Consider the following 16913-nt stretch of genomic DNA (forward strand, 5'->3'; position numbering starts at 1 on the left):
TATGTGAACAGTCTTGCTAGGATGGCTAAAGAACAAAGGGCTGAGACACTACTATGGGCTCCTTTAATAAGCTGTTCCCATATTAAAAAGACAAGCCATTAGATCATAAGACCTCCCCTGAAGGGAAGACAGAAACTTCTGATTAGCTGATGCTTCCCTTCAGAAGACCATATCCCTTTTCAACAAGACATTTTCAGCATTTTGTGCTTACAATAATGTATTTTTCCAGGATAAAATAAGTGTCTTTTTTTTTATTTTTTTTGCAGAAAGTTTATTGCAAAACAATGGTAAGTTATTCCATTTGAAATATTTGCCTACACCCTATATTTGTGTAAATATATTTAGCATGTTAAATTGAGATTAATGATTAAATATATTGTAATTCATAAATGCAAGCTTTTTTAAAGTGACTCTATCTAGTTAAAAAAAATCCTAAATCTACAGTAGGTCTCTGCAATAGATTAACCACTTCCCGACCAGCGCACGACGATGTACGACAGAATGGTACGTCCAATATTCAATGCCGCCCTGCCATCGGGAGCGCGCCGCTGGCGGCTGGCTCCCGCGCTGGTCAGGAGCCCCGTGAGTCCGGTCGCGGGACCCGCGGACTCGATCGCCGCGGGCATCCCCGCGATCGTCTCACGGAGCGGCCGAATGGAGGAAATGCAGAGTAAACAGCATTTCTCCATTCTGCCTAGCAACTAGTGACGCTGATCTCTGCTCCATGTGATTGGAGCAGAGATCAGTGTTCACTAAATGAAAGCCCAACCCCCCCACAGTTAGTAACACACCCCTAGGAACACTTAACCCCTACACTGCCACCCACTGGTTAACCCCTTCACTGCCAGTGTCATTTACACAGGAATCACTGCATTTATATAGCAGTGATTACTGTATAAATGACAATGGTCCCAAAAATGTCCGATGGGTCCCCCACAATGTCGCAGTCACAATAAAAATCGCTGATCGCCGTCATTACTAGTAAAAAAAAAATAATAAAAAATTATTAATAAAAATGCTATAAAACTATCCCTATTTTGTAAACGCTATAACTTTTGTGCAAACCAATCAATAATCGCTTATTGCGATTTTTTTTACCAAAAATATGTAGAAGAATACGTATCGGCCTAAACTGAGGGAAAAACATTTTTTTTATATATTTTTGGGGGATATTTATTATTACAAAAAGTAAAAAAATAATGCATTTTTTTCCAAATTGGCGCTCTATTTTTGTTTATAGCGCAAAAAATAAAAACCGCAGGGGTGATAAAATACCACCAAAAGAAAGCTCTATTTGTGGGAAAAAAAGGACGTGAATTTTGTTTGGGAGCCACGTCGCACGACCGCGCAATTGTCAGTTAAAGCGACGCAGTGCCGAATCGCAAAAAGTGGTCTGGTCTTTGACCAGCAAATTGGTCCGGTCTGAAAGTGGTTAAAGGGGATATAAAGGCAGAAGGTTTTTTTTATCTTAATGCATTCTATGCATTAAGATAAAAAATCTTCTGTATGCACCCCCCTAATACTTACCTGAGCCCCAATTCTGATCCAGCGTTGTTGCACGAGAGAACTGGCTGTCCAGGACTCTTCCTCCTGATTGGCTCAGACAGCAGCTCCTGCTACTGTTAATCAAAGTCAGTGAGCCAATAAGGTGAGAGAGGGGCTGGGTCGGGCCACCACTCCGTGTCTGAATGAACACGGGCAGCTGCGGCTTGGATCAGGTGTCCCAATAGCAAGCTGCTTGCTGTGGGGGCATTCAACAGGAGGGAGGGGCCAGGAGCACCAAAGAGGGGCCCGATAAGAAGAGGATCTGGGCTGCTCTGTACAAAGCCACTGCACAGAGCAGGTAAGTATGATATGTTTGTTATTTTTAACAAAAAAAGTACAATACTTTAGTATTACTTTAAAATATTCCACCTACCTCTATGGTGATACATCTCCCACCCTCTCTCCATTCCAGCACTGCAGCCTCTGTTAATGTCTATGGCATTCAACCCTTCAGGGATTTCCAAAGCACACATTCCTGAAAGTGGCTATTAGATAAGTGGGTGCTGCAGCGTCCACTGGCTGGAAACCATAAATATGTGCATGTATGGGCATGTGATCCGCTTGATGAAGGGGTTCAGTGTTGCCCCAAAACATTGCGGTTTTAGCTGTGATGTGATCATCAAGTTAAATGCTGGAACAGAGGGAAGGCCAGAGACATGCCACCAGAGAAAAAAAATATTAATAATAAGAAGAAATACATAATTCATCTTATGATTTAGGGAGCTGGATTTAAGATTTTTGAAAACATAACAGGATAGCTTTAACTAAAAAGATGTGCCCTGATTCTAAAAATATTAGATTATTTTTCTGTCTTCTTTAACAATATACTGAGAATATTTTATTCTGTCATTTTTATCATTACAAATATTAATCACTCGACCTCCAGAAGATTTACCCCCCTACATAACCAGAGCATTTTTTGCTATACAGCACTGTGTTATTTTAACTGACAATTGCGTGGTCATGCAACGCTATACAAATGAAACGTATGTCATTTTTCTCGTATCGTCTTCCAGGACAGCCTCTGAGATATAGGGCTCCTCCCTGCGGGACAGGAAACACGTCAACCCAATCAAATAAAAGGTGTGGTCCTCCAGGCCCTCCTCAGTTTTTGTGTTCCCTGCCAGACGGGAAGGAGCACGTCGGAACTAGTAAGGGGAGCTCCTTCTTCTCAGGGGTTTGTCCTGGGGGGAGCACCTGGTGGACCCGACCCTTAGCACCTCTCGGTCCGTTCGGAGGGAGGAGAGGGTAGCTATCAGTCCCCGCTGCCATTTAATGTTCGGAGAGAACGGGACCCCGATGGGCGGCAATCTCCCCCTCTATAGCGCTAACCGCTCGTACCTGGTCGGTCGAATGGTGGGCGAGAGACGTTCGGTTCCACTGGCTGGCGTTCGGGTACTGTAAGCGGTGCGCTCGTAAGGAACGCACGGCGTGAGGGGCGGAGTTTTTGCGTTCCGGCATCCGGAAGTGGGAGAGACGCACTTCCGATGGATTCGCGTCATCTGGGGGCGCCGCAGGATCTGTTCCAGTCCTTTGGGTGCGGCGGCGTGGCTACAGGGTTGCCTGGAGCAGTGTAAAGGCTCAGAGAGACTGAGTAAGACACTGGAACCATGGAGGGCGCAGTTGTGCAGGTGGACTCCGGTTCGACAGGCTCCAGCACCTCTCAGGTAAGCTTGGTGAGGGCAGATTAGGACTTACACTGGGGGGTGGAGGGATCACTCTGACCTTAGTACCCTCCCAGAGTGGGGAACCTGCTGGTGAGGGGGGGCACTTCCTAGGCAGACCCTAGAAGCACAGTGGTGTGGTCAGGGGTGGTATTTTAATGGGACCCTGTTTTGTTTTGTTTTGTTTGTAGGTCAAACAGGACAGAGCCCAGATACCTTTGCCCAGAAGGAAATGTGCCGTGTGTGGGGCTAAGTTAGGCACCGGTTGGGAGAAGCCGCTTTGCCCGGATTGTGTCAGTAGCCTGCTGCAAAGTTTTGACGTCCGTAAAGGATGAAATAGCATCCACCTTCCAGTCATTCAAGAGCATGATGGATAGGATGCAGGGTCCTTCTGTCTCTTTACCCAGGGCCGTGAGTATGCCCTCCTTGTCTGAACCAAGTCAGGAGGAGGAGGTGGATAAGGAGAGGTTACCTAGGTCATTAGCCTCCTCTAGGACAGAATGTACTTGTGAGTCAGAGGGGGAGGAAGAATCCATTAGATCAGCCAGATACAAGCTGTCTTTGGACGATGTGGGTGACCTCCTCAAGACTATATATGACACTTTGGAGATCAGGGAAGAACAGGTCCAGCTTTCAAAACACGACATGATGTATCAGGGGTCGAGTGTGCTGAAAGACAGGGTATTCCCCGTCCATAAATTGCTGATTGAGGCGATTCTGCTGGAGTGGGAACAACCGGAAAAAAGCCCATTTTTTTCAGGTAGCCTTAAAAGGAGGTTCCCTTTTGAGACGGATGCGGTGCATCCCTGGAACAAGGTTCCCAAACTTGATGCTCCCTTGGCTAAAGTCTCTAAAAAGACGGATTTGGCCTTTGATGATATGGGTTCACTCAGGGATCCCATGGATAAGAGGGGAGACGTGCTGCTTAAGAGGGCCTGGGATGCCTCTTCCATTGGGCTTAAACCAGCCTTAGCAGCTACCTGTGTGGCCAGAAACTTAGAGTGTTGGCTTACACAGTTACAATCGCATATTTCAGCGGGCACTTCCAGGCAACAGCTGTTGAAGTCCTTTCCGTTACTGTTCAAGGCAGTGGGGTTTTTGGCCGATGCCTCTGCAGAATCAGTCAAATTGGCTGCTAGATCTGCAGCATTAGTGAACGCTGCCAGAAGGGCCATTTCCCTTAAAACCTGGTCAGGCGACGCAGCTTCGAAATTGAAGCTATGTGGATTACCGTTTTCAGGGGACCATTTGTTCGGGCCCGGCCTGCAAGAGGCGTTAGAGTGCACGCAGGATAGGAAGAAAGCTTTCCCAGAAAAGAAAAAGAAACCTGAAGGAAAGCGCCTTTTTCGAGGCTCTAGGCAGCAGAACCTGCAAGAAAAGGGAGGTTCGCCCCAAAAAACATTGGACGGGTCACAAGGGAAGGGGCAGAGGAGGAATCTTATTCAATTCTCCTCAACCCTCCACTAAAACCCAGTGACTCCTGCGTCCCGGTGGGAGGAAGACTGGGGAAGTTCCTTCCACAATGGGATACTTCAACCGAAAGCCCGTTCATACGAGATGTAATAAGGAACGGCTACAGGTTGGAGTTTGGTTCAGTTCCCCTCCCTTTCAGGTAACCAGGTTACCAAGGGACCAAGAGAAGGCAAAGGCTCTGGGTCTTCTTCTGGGGGATCTGGTGGACCAAAAAGCACTGGTGCAGGTGCCTCCGGAGGAGCGAGGCTTGGGGGTTTACTCCCACGTATTCGTGGTAAAGAAACCTTTGGGGAAATTCAGGCTGATACTGAATCTCTGCCCCCTGAACAGGTTCATAAAATACAAGCAGTTCCGTATGGAGTCAATCTTCTTGGTAACCAAGTTTCTGTTTCAGGGTTGTCACATGGCCACCGTGAATCTCAGGGATGCATATTTGCATATCCCGATTCATCCGGAGTCCCAGAGGTTTCTCAGGTTGGTGGTGAGGATGAACACGGGAGTGTTACACCTCCAGTTTCGAGCTCTCCCTTTCGGGCTTTCGGCCTCGCCAAGGATCTTTACAAAGGTTCTGGCAGAGGCGCTGGCCCCGTTAAGGCTCAAGGCTATAACAGTGATTCCATATCTGGACGATCTACTGTTCATAGCTCAGTCTGCCCAACAGCTGCAGAAGGATGTGCAGGAGGCCTTGGGTTTCCTGCGCTCACTGGGGTGGCTGATAAACTAGGAAAAATCCCAGTTGACACCCTCGCAGGAAGTCCTGTATTTAGGATACAGGATTTCTTCGGTGGAGATGAGGGTGTTTCTTCCTGCGGAGAAGATCAACAAGCTAGAGCAGGCGGTAGCCCAGCTTCAATCAGGTCGGGAAGCCCAGATCAGGGAGGTTATGAGAGTCCTGGGGTTGATGACATCATGCTTTCCAGCGGTGGCCTGGGCAAGGCATCATCAGCGCCCTTTGCAGAGACTTATGCTCCGTTATTGGGATGGCAGGGAGCAGAGCTTGGATCAGGTTATGCCCCTATCCTATGCCATCAGGAGGTCTCTGTGGTGGTGACGGGCCCAGGTCAACCTGGACAAGGGTCTTCCCTGGTCCCCACAAGCTACGGTGGTGGTCACGACCGATGCCAGTGCGTTGGGTTGGGGTGCCCACCTAGAGGGAATCTTAGCCCAAGGAACCTGGTCGAATCTAGAGGCAGGCCGTTCCTCAAACCAGAAGGAACTTCTGGCAGTTTGGAATGCTATAGAAGCCTTCCAGTCCCAGTTACAGGGCAGGGATCTGCAGGTTCGGTCAGACAATGTGGCAGCAGTAGCCTATCTGAACAAGCAAGGGGGAACCAGAAGCCCCGTGCTGCAGGCTATTGCGGACAGAATCTTCTGCTGGGCCGAGAAGAACTTGTCCTCAATATCAGCCATTCATCTGAAGGGAAGTCAGAATCTGCTGGCCGACTTTCTCAGTCGGCAGAAGATAGGTCAGGACGAGTGGTTCCTCAACAAGGAAGCTGGGGAAGGCCAGAAATAGACCTATTTGCAACAGAAAGCAACAGGAAGGTGACACAATTTTTTTCGGTTCACCCACAGGATCGGGCCAGGGGGATAGACGCCCTTGCCAATCCATGGCTGTTCGGCCTGTGTTATGCCTTCCCTCCTGTAAGGATGGTGGCGGAGGTTCTGCAGAAGTTCCGGTCGGAAGCTATGGACCTCATTTTAGTGGCTCCTTTTTGGTCAAGGAGACCCTGGTTTGCCAGCATAAAGAGGTTGGCTGTTCATCCTCAGATATTACTACCAGTCAGGGAGGATTTGCTTTCCCAGGGGCCGATCCTGCATCCTCATATAGAGAGACTCAAGCTTGCGGCCTGGTATCTGAGGAACAGATCTTAAGATCACAGGGTTTTTCAGAGAGGGTGGTTAAGACCTTGTTAGAATGCCATAAACCAGTAACTAGAGCGATTTACGCCAAGATAGGAAAAAGGTTTAATTCCTGCCTGCGAGAACAGGGTATTGCAAGTCCCGGGGTTCCGGCAGTCTTAGATTTTCTGCAAGCAGGGGTAGAGCTAGGCCTCTCTATCAGCACCCTAAAGGTACAGGTGGCAGCCTTAAGTGTTTTCCTTCAGTCTTCTCTCCAGCAGAACCCTTTTGTCAGGAACTTCTTCAAGGCTTTTGCTACATCCAGGCCTGTGAAGATGAAAACCTGTCCTTCTTGGGATTTGTCCTTGGTTCTTAGGGCTTTGACCCGGGATCCATTTGAGCCCCTAGATAAAGCATCACTTAAGTGGATGATACTAAAGACAGTCTTTTTGATAGGGATCACGTCAGCTAGAAGGGTCAGTGATCTGCAGGCGCTCTCGATCAGAGAGCCATTTTTGTTAATTTTTGAGGACAGGGTAGTGCTTAAGACTGACCCTAGTTTTCTCCCTAAAGTCGTGTCCACTTTTCATAGGACACAGGACATTATTTTACCAACATTTTTCTCAGCCTCTGGCGGAGATGAGGCAAGATCTTTAAGTTTGTTAGACGTCAAAAGTCTATTAATTTTTTTAGAGGCCACTAGGGTCTTCAGGAAGTCAGACTCACTTTTTGTTAATTTTTCGGGCTCCCGCAAGGGCTGCAAGGCGTCCAAATCCTCTATCGCCAGGTGGATACGAATGGCGATAGTTAAAGCCTATGAATTAGAGGGGAAACAGGCTCCCTTAGTTAAGGCACACTCTACCAGGGCGGTTTCCGCATCATGGGCAGAGAGGGCTGGAGCCTCTCCGGAGAAGATCTGCAAGGCAGCAACGTGGTCCAGCTACTCTACGTTTGCAAGACATTACCGTCTGGATTTATGGTCTGATAAAGAGCAGACTTTTGGACGAAAGGTCCTCCAGGCAGTGGTCCCACCCTGACAAGGTGAGCTCCTTGCTTATCATCTCAGAAGCTGTCCTGGAAGACGATATGAGAAAACCGGAGTTAGACTTACCGGTAACTCTTTTTCTAGGAGTCTTCCAGGACAGCCTGGTTTCCCACCCAAAGTTGTTTAAGTTGGACTAAGTGGTAAGGATGTGTACTAACGTGATTGTTAGTGTGTTATGTCTTTCAGAGCCTTCCGGTGGTTCTTGGAGTAAAACTGAGGAGGGCCTGGAGGACCACACCTTTTATTTGATTGGGTTGACGTGTTTCCTGTCCCGGAAGGAGGAGCCCTATATCTCAGAGGCTATCCTGGAAGACTCCTAGAAAAAGAGTTATCGGTAAGTCTAACTCTGGTTTTTTCCCACAAAAAGAGCTTTCTTTTGGTGGTATTTTATCTCCCCTGGCTTTTTTATTTTTTGCACTATAAACAAAAAAAGACCAACAATTTTGAAAACAAAAACAATATTTTTTACTATCTGCTATAGAACATACTGTATCCATTAAAAAGATTTTTAAATCTCAAATTCCTTCATAAATTTAGACCAATGTGTATTCTGCTATATATTTTTGGTAAAAAATATCGCAATATTGATTGGTATGCACAAAAGTTATAGCGTCTAAAAACTACTTTTTATTTGTTTCTTTTATACTAGTAATGGCAGCGATCAGTGACTTATAGCGTGACTGCGATATTGAAGTGGACAATCTGACACTTGGGAACCAGTGATAGTAATACAGTGATCAGTGCTAAAAAGATACACTGTCAGTGTGCTAATTACACTGGCTGAGAAGGGGTTAAACAAGGATTCAATGCGTGCCAAACCAGTGTTTTTGTGTTTACCATGTGGTGCTTTTACTAAGGGATGTGCTGGATTTTATTCCCTGCTTTGAAGGGAAACAAAGTCCAGCACATCCTCACTGATGGGCACAGCTCTGTTCTCTCTCCTTGCAGATCAGTGGGTGCCACATGGTCATCCATTGGCCCGCACTCACTGATCGGCTTGTGCTGTGACTAATCACAATACAAGCGGTGCCCACCCCCTACTCAGAAGTGCCAGATTACCTACTAGGTACATGATCCGGCACATGAGCGCCACTTTGCCACCGTACTCATACGTGGGGCGGTCGGCAAGTGGTTTAATATTAATAATAAATTAAACATATTGTTAATATTTTAATCTACTATTTCAATTGATATTTTAAACTGTTAATTTTCTAAGAGTCTTTTAATCTGTCTTTTTAAATAATCTATTAAGATACACCTGGCACGCATGACAGTTTTTGTTTTTTCCATTTGCAGAATCCCTAACAGAAAATTTAGGTGAGTGTAAAGAAAATTGAAAATACCAACATTTATTTATTTTTGCAAACACTATGTAATATATTTAGCGTTAAGAAAAGTAGTTTTTAAATAACAAAAACAAAACAGTTTGTATGTCCTTTAATTGTATTTTGAATGCTTTAGGTATTCTGTTTCAGCAAATACTATTTTTATTGATTTTGCCAATGAACCATATCTATATCTATATCTATATCTATATATATATATATATATATATATATATATATATATATATATATGTATATGAAGAACATATGTGTGGGTAATTAAATCAGATCTAAATTCTCCTATCTATACAAGGAAGCTGCCATCTTAGCTTTTTGTTGGATCTCCAGCTGTCATGGTGCTGCACATGTGATGAGTTATGACACCAGACATTTGATGGGTTGACAGTTCGGCTGAGAGCACAAGCAAATGTAACAGGTATCATTCATGGCATGCCTTGAATCTAACTCTTTTGGGAAAAAGTTAAATCAGTCGGTTTAGTTTCACTTTAAAGGCCCAGTCACACCACACTGCATGTATGACTGAGGTATTGGTTATGTTGCGGCTGCCGTGACCTACCTCTCTAGTCCATACCACCAAACTACCTCAATAATGACACAGCCACATACGTTTGAATTTAAATGGCCAAAGCAGCCTTTTATTAAAAAACAATAAATAACAAATTAATTAATTAATTTCATTCTGTGTAAACAACATATTTCTCAACCATATATCTAACTGACTTTTTCCTGAGTCTTAGGTTAATGAAGGTATGGTTTCCCTATATGGCATCAGCTATATCAACCACCACATTCCTATCCCGGCCTCCAATCACAGTTACACTGGGTCGGGGACGTTTCAATACCAGTTTTCCACCTGATGCAGCCTGTCAGAAGTTACATACAGAGTGGCCAGTTTAAATACAGGCTGGCACACTCTGTTTGCAGCAGACTGAGAGGATGAGCCCACAGTGCCTCTCCTTGCTTCTTATCAGCACTGAGCTCAATGGACAGCCTGGAGCCTTGGAACAATGGAAAAGTACCATTAGCCCCAGCTAAACATGCTGCAGTGGAGGCATGCCTCTCACTGCAGTGTCATAGTGTGCGTGTGTCTAATGCCACGTACACACGATCAAACAATCCAGTGAAAAAGTCCGGCAAACTCAAGTCTGCCGGACAATCCGCCCGTGTGTAACCTCCAGCGGACTTTTTTTACCCAAAAGTCCGGCGGACTTAGAAAGTAGTTTTGCACTCCAATCTTTCCGCCGGACTAGCATTTCGGCGGACAATCCGGCCGTGTGTGTGCCATTCCGCCGTACTTTTGAAATGAACTGACTTTTCCCGCCCGGAGAAAAGTCCGCTCATTTTGAGCACGTCTCCAGGTAGCCAGGGCCAGTGAAGGAGGCTTTGCTGGCCCCATCACCTGGTATGGACTTAAAGGGGAATCCCTACGCCGAAAAATCAGCGTGGGGCCCCCCCCAGGCCCATATCAGACCCTTATCCGAGCACGCTACCCGGCCTGAGCCGTACCAGGCCGTGTGCCCTCAACATGGGGGGGTGCCTTGGGGAAGGGGGGGCCGCACGGCCCCCCACCCCAAAGCACCTTGTCCCCATGTTGATGAGGACAAGGGCCTCTTCCCGACAACCCTGGCCGTTGGTTGTCGGGGTCTGTGGGCGGGGGGCTTATCGGAATCCGTGAGCCCCCTTTAATAAGGGAGCCCCCGGATACCGCCCCCCCCACCCTATGTGAATGATTATGGGGTACAATGTACCCCTACCCATTCACCTGTGAAAAAAGTAAAAAAAAACACAACACACAAGGGTTAAAATAGTTTATTGCACAGCTCCGGGGATCTTCTGTCCGTCTTCGGGGGTCTTCTCGCCGGACTCCTCCTCTATCTTCTGCTAGCTCTTTTACTAGCGGAGGAGCCTGGCTTTCTTCTTTGCCGCCACCGCCCTCTTCTTCCGACTTCGGGGGTCTTGTCCCCCTCTTTTGTTCTTCTTGCCGGGCCACCGCGCTTTCTTCTAACTCTTTTACAGGCGGTGGCCCGGTCTTCTGTCGCCACTGTCGCCGTCTTCTGTTCTTCTCTTCTTCTCTTCAGATGTTGCCTCATCGCATCCTCCGCTCACAAAGGGCAGGGAGGTAGCAGAAGATAGCGGAGGAGTCCGGCGAGAAGACCCCCGAAGACGGACAGAAGACCCCCGGAGCTGTGCAATAAACTATTTTACCCCTTGTGTGTTGTGTTTTTTACTTTTTTTCACAGGTGAATGGGTAGGGGTACATTGTACCCCATACTCATTCACATAGGGTGGGGGGCCGGTATCCGGGGGCCCCCTTATTAAAGGGGGCTCACGGATTCCGATAAGCCCCCGCCCGCAGACCCCGACATGTGTACGTGGCATAAAAGACAATAGCCCCCTTCCAGCCCAGCCCTCTTAACTACAAGGAAAAAACATGGGTTTATGGGTATAAGATTTACCCACAATTCCATGTTTTTCTCACACAGTTAAGAAGGTGAATGAGAATCTGCTGCTGTTGAAAAGGTACTGTTATAATCAAGCTAAATCATATATTATTATGCTATATGTTATAAGATAATAATTTATTATTTACTGTATCTATTTACTGTGAAACTGGTTGGAAGTTATAGTAATTTGTCCGTTAAGCCACTTGCTTGAGTACAGTTTTTGAAAATATAGTAAATTACCTTAAAAACCTTATATATAATAATTATTTGTATATTACTTATGGTAATATACCCTTTGCCACCCAGGCCAATTCTGACACTTCTCTCCTACATGTAATAATCATCATGTTTTTGCTAAAAAAGTGCTGCGTAAACTGTCAGCACTATAAAAATCCTGAATAATAATAATAGAAAATTACTCAAAATCCCCAAACATTATCTATATTTTTTTAGCAGACACCCTAGGGAATAAAATGGTGGTCATTGCAACATTGTATGTTACACAGTATTTGCGCAGCAATTTTTCAAGAATATAAAAAAAAATAGCTAAAGATAGCTCGATTTTTTACATTTTTTTGTATAATGTGAAAGATGATGTTGCACCAAGTAAATAGATACCTAACATGTCATGCTTTAAAATTCCGCACACTCATGGAATGGCTCCAAACTTCAGCACTTAAAAATCTCCATAGACGACTCTTTAATTTTTTTTACAGATTATAGGTTTAGATTTACAGAGGAGATCTAGTGCTAGAAGTATTGCTCTTGCTCTAACGATCATGACATATGTAACCTGTAATCTGGCTCTGATACTAGCCAGTGTCTCACCAGCCAATGACCCCACCACACGTCCCTGACTTGTAGTGAACTATCCTCTATCCTCCTGATAAAAATAAATAAAATACCAGCATAAGGGTATGAGGGTTTGTACTCTCCATGCAGTTACATCCATCCTTTATATTTTTGGCTGATGTGTGCTGTTGAATACCAGCTGGTGAGTATTATGGGAAAAAACAATAATTCAATATAAAGTGACAAACTTCTACAAAGGGTTTAGGTTCCTTACAATGAGGGAATGCATTAATTCGTAAAGATGAATATAAATGTGTTCCTGCAGCAAACCTGGCCTGCAGTGGATAAAGATTCTTTACAAGAGAAGTACATCAATTAGGAAACTATAAATCTATGTCTACTTACAACAAATATAGGAGATGCCTGTGCAATCTCAGCAACCCGTCGGGATTGAGCGATAGGCCTACCTGAAGTGATGGGTGAATATGAGCTTGCCACTTGTGGAGTACATGTCTGTTATTTCCTTTGCAAAAAGTGAGTTAACTAGCTGTGTTTTAATCTTATAAACTTAGTTAACAATACTACACTATCTAGAACCTCTTTCTGTATATATCAATATCGAGGACATCGGGAGGGACCCCCATAGAGGAAGTACTATCCACCTTAGGGAGCCACCAGTCAGACCAACTAGAGGGTGACCCTCAGAGGATCCCTATAGGCAAGCATTCCCTCATTGTAAGGAACCTACACCCTTTGAAGAAGTTTGTCTCTTTATATTGAATTATTGTTTTTTCCCATAATACTCACCAGCTGGTATTCAACAGTGCAGCACCATTATTACATCAATATTTTTGGTCTGCTACCAAGGCGACTGCAAGTTAAAACATGTCAAAACACGCTCGAGTGTGAATGTCTTTGTGACTCACCACCATAGTGCTACGCTGTGGACATTTCGTAAATTAAATTGTCAGACTTCGTATCTGTGATTGTGAATTCACAATCACTATAAACATTTTTGAGTGTTATATGGGATATTTATTATTTTATGTTTTATGTTTCCTTTTTATTTGCTGAGGCATTTCGGGAATTAAATTGTCAGACTTTGTATCTGTGATTGTGAATACACATTCACTATAAGCATTTTTGAGTGTTACAGAATATGGGATATTTATTATTTTATATTTTTCCTTTTTTATTTTCTGAGTCTGCACAAGTAAATATTATGTTTGTTGTAAGTAGGCATGCATATATAGTTTCATAATGGATGCACTTCTCTTGTAAAGAACCTTTATCCTCTGCACGAGTACACGCCAGGTTTGCTGCAGCAACACATTTACTTCATATTCATCTGCATGGATTGATGCATTCCCTCATTGTAAGGAACCTTCACCCTTTGAAGAAGTTTGTCACTTTATATTGAATTATTGTTTTTCCCATAATACTCACCAGCTGGTATTCAACAGTGCAGCATCATTATTACATCAATATTTTTTATTAGCCACAGGTTAGCTGATCAATGCTTGCGGCAGTTGGCCATTATACCACACTTTATTGATAGCGCAAGAGTTTTATTATATCATTTTCACCTGCATCATCATGGACATCTTCCCACCCCTCCTTAAACCGCCTATGCCATTGAAAAACACTTAATTTCTTTCTTTACCAGAAGCTTAAGCTAAATTTTATTTTGCACTTTTGCCAGTTTTCACACAAATTTTGATATTAACCCACTGCTCCAGATTCCTGTTTCGTTAATTCTCTGCCAACACTGCAACGCATACATGTAGTATTTTTTCTACTACGCATAAAAGACTGAGTCAGCTGGTCTGCTACCCAGGCGACTGCATGTTAGAACGTGTTAGAACACGCTCGAGTGTGAATAGCTGTGTGACTCACCACCATAATGCTATTTTGTGGGCATTTTGGGAATTAAATTGACAAACCTCGTATCTGTGATTGTGAATACCTTTAATTATATGAGGGTGGCTTTGCGGTGTGCTTTCATGCATGGAGTCTGAGCTTTAAAAATATATAGATAAGAGATTGCTTCATCCTATGTAGGAAACGCAATAGTAACTTCTTCTTTATTGCAACAGGAGATGTAACACAAGAAAAAGGTAAGTTGGTTCCTATTTTCTTTTTATATGAAATTTGAGCTTATCATTTTAAATATGATTTGTTTAGCAATCCCTGATACCCAGGCCTGATAGAGTGCATTCATGTACACCTGTATTAAGAGAGAAATGGGAGCTGTAATGGATGACCTCTTCTTTTAATTTGCATGGCTGTCCATCCTTATGCTTGAACTGTAGCCATCTAAGAATGCCATGAGATGCATCTTCTTTACCCTTCACTGGCTTCAGCTTCTAATAAGAACTGCTTCTGACTGCTTCATAGAAGCAATGCTCTAGTGGAAAAACATCCCCCTGCTGCCCAAAGATTAAAACTGCAGGATAATTCTGCAGGAGAGGTAACAAATTAATTTTACAACATAATTGACCTTATCAGACTAGGGCAGGGCAACAGCTTGCAAATCCTTTCTGCAAAATGACTGATCACTAGCTGACAACAGATCTGCTCTGTATTAAATGTAATGACATCCAATTTCCTACGTGATCCCCCTTTCCAACTTATCCCTCTAGTGCTCAGAAAAGTACAGATAGTGACAACAATCCTGTTTGCTTTAGGCCTCATGTACACTGGCCTACATTTACCATGGCAAAATGTGGCAAGATCGCAGAACATTTTGGCTTCAGTTTCCCATGGCTAGCCGTCAAACCATTCCTATCCTGAACATGCTTATTTTTCCGCTTCAAGCGAGGTTATAGCTCACCTAAATGGAGCAGCTTCTAAACTCTGCTAAAAGTCTATGGAGGGGGGTATTTACGAAAGGAAAATCCACTTTGCACTACAAGTGCACTTGGAAGTTCAGTCGCTGTAGATCTGAGGGGAAGATCTGAAATGAGGGGAAGCTCTGCTGATTTTATCATCCAATCGTGTGCAAGCTAAAATGCTGTTTTTTATTTTCCTTGCATGTCCTCCTCAGATCTACAGTGCCTTGCAAAAGTATTCACCCCCATCTTGGCATTTTTCGTGTTTTGTTGACTCACAACCTGGAATTAACATGGATTGTTTGAGGTTTTGCATCATTTAATTTACAGAACATGCCCACAACTTCACAATAAAAAAAAAAATCTTCAAATAGGTCATAATAACAGAAAAAGTCAATAACTATTCACCCCTCTAAAGTTAATACTTTGTAGAGCCACCTTTGGCGGCTATCACAGCTTCAAATCGCTTTGGATAAGTCTCTATGAGCTTGCCACATCTTTTTGCCCATTCCTCCTTGCAAAATTGCTCCAGCTCCTTCAAGTTGTATGGTTTGCGCTTGTGAACAGCAATCTTTAAGTCTGACCACAGATTTTCTATTTGATTGAGGTCTGGGCTTTGACTAGGCCATTCCAACACATTTACATGTTTCCCCGTAAACCACTCAAGTGTTGCTTTAGCAGTGTGTTTGGGGTCATTGTGTTGCTGGCTGGTGACCCTCTGTCCTAGCCTCAAATCACACATGGAGTGGTGCAGGTTTTGCTCAAGACATTAGAGGAGGGGTGTGACTGTGTGTGAAAATGCTTGATCTGTCTGACTCAATTATAACAAAAAAAAACACCTGGTACCAAAGGCACAGTGAGGCACCCCTTGGGGTCGTTAACAGCAGAATATAAAAGTATACATTTTATTACAAAATATCAATAATATACATGTTTAGACAATACATACAGAGCATAAAATCCATATCTAATACCCTGATTGATACAATTGTATAGATGAATCACCATCCTGGTGCAAAGGACTGCCGGCGATCAATACAATGTAAATAGCACCTTACATGTTGCGGGCGAAAAATCCTTCTTCAGAGGTTTTATGTTATTGACTCAAATGGGTATAGAGTTTCTACAAAGAAAAAGGGAGTATATAAGTAATTCATATTTAGTACAAGGAAATATTCTATTAAAAAAGTAGGGACTTTGCGGTGCTAATTACCGTGAATTAGCGTTAATCACACTAATTAGCACTAAAACAGTATTCACTATAGCGCTGGTAAAAAAATATTCTCAAAATCAAATTTACTATAGTTCCCTGAAAACAAATTGCGCCCAAACCCTTACCCTGCTAAAAGTTGGAGTAGTGCACATGGAAATAATGTTTAGAACATGATATGATTGCGTAAATGGTACTGGTATATTATTTAAAGATAATCTGCATTTAAACTGTGTGAAAAAAGTGATTTCTACACTGAAATATCTAAGTCTGAGAGTAAATTCCCTATCTCTGTACAACTATGTGCCAACACAACTGAGCATGCCCAGACCTGCAAATAGCTCTTATTTTAGCTCCCATTGCTGTTTTACAGGGCGCTATAGTAAATATCAGAATGAGCGCTGTGTTAAACAGCATTTTTTGGGAGTAAAATCAGTGCTATTATAGTCCAATGCAAGTTTTAGCCATTGATTCTAATTGTACAATTGTAACTTCCCCAAATAATTCCTTTTAATGTTGAGATGAAATGTATCTTTCTCTGAAATAAATTTTCCTTTGCAACATTGTTGGTTCTACTTAATCTATTTTGTTTTTAAGGCTTCATGCACACGAGACGCAGAAGCAAACGCTGCTGGACACATGTTGAAACCGGCGTTTAGAAACGCGCGTTTTGCCACGATTTTTACCGCGATTTAGCTGCGTTTTACCGCGTTTTACCGCG

At 43.7% G+C, this 16913-nt stretch overlaps 1 protein-coding gene across 3 annotated transcripts in view; it reads left to right on the forward strand.

The window, feature by feature from the left end:
- Positions 1–16913, forward strand: part of LOC143943288 (butyrophilin subfamily 2 member A1-like) — a 149608-nt gene that overhangs the window by 95666 nt on the left and 37029 nt on the right. For all 3 annotated transcript variants that reach the window (XM_077464937.1, XM_077464938.1, XM_077464939.1), the window contains 3 exons: positions 267–287; positions 8866–8886; positions 14248–14268. In XM_077464937.1, the coding sequence (XP_077321063.1) occupies positions 267–287; positions 8866–8886; positions 14248–14268 (63 nt within the window). The remainder of the gene's footprint in view (positions 1–266; positions 288–8865; positions 8887–14247; positions 14269–16913) is intronic.

This window comes from Lithobates pipiens, unplaced genomic scaffold (genome assembly GCF_037356315.1).
Source record: "Lithobates pipiens isolate NorthernLeopardFrog02 unplaced genomic scaffold, aLitPip1_a1.2 Scaffold_30, whole genome shotgun sequence".
Classification (NCBI taxonomy): domain Eukaryota; kingdom Metazoa; phylum Chordata; class Amphibia; order Anura; family Ranidae; genus Lithobates; species Lithobates pipiens.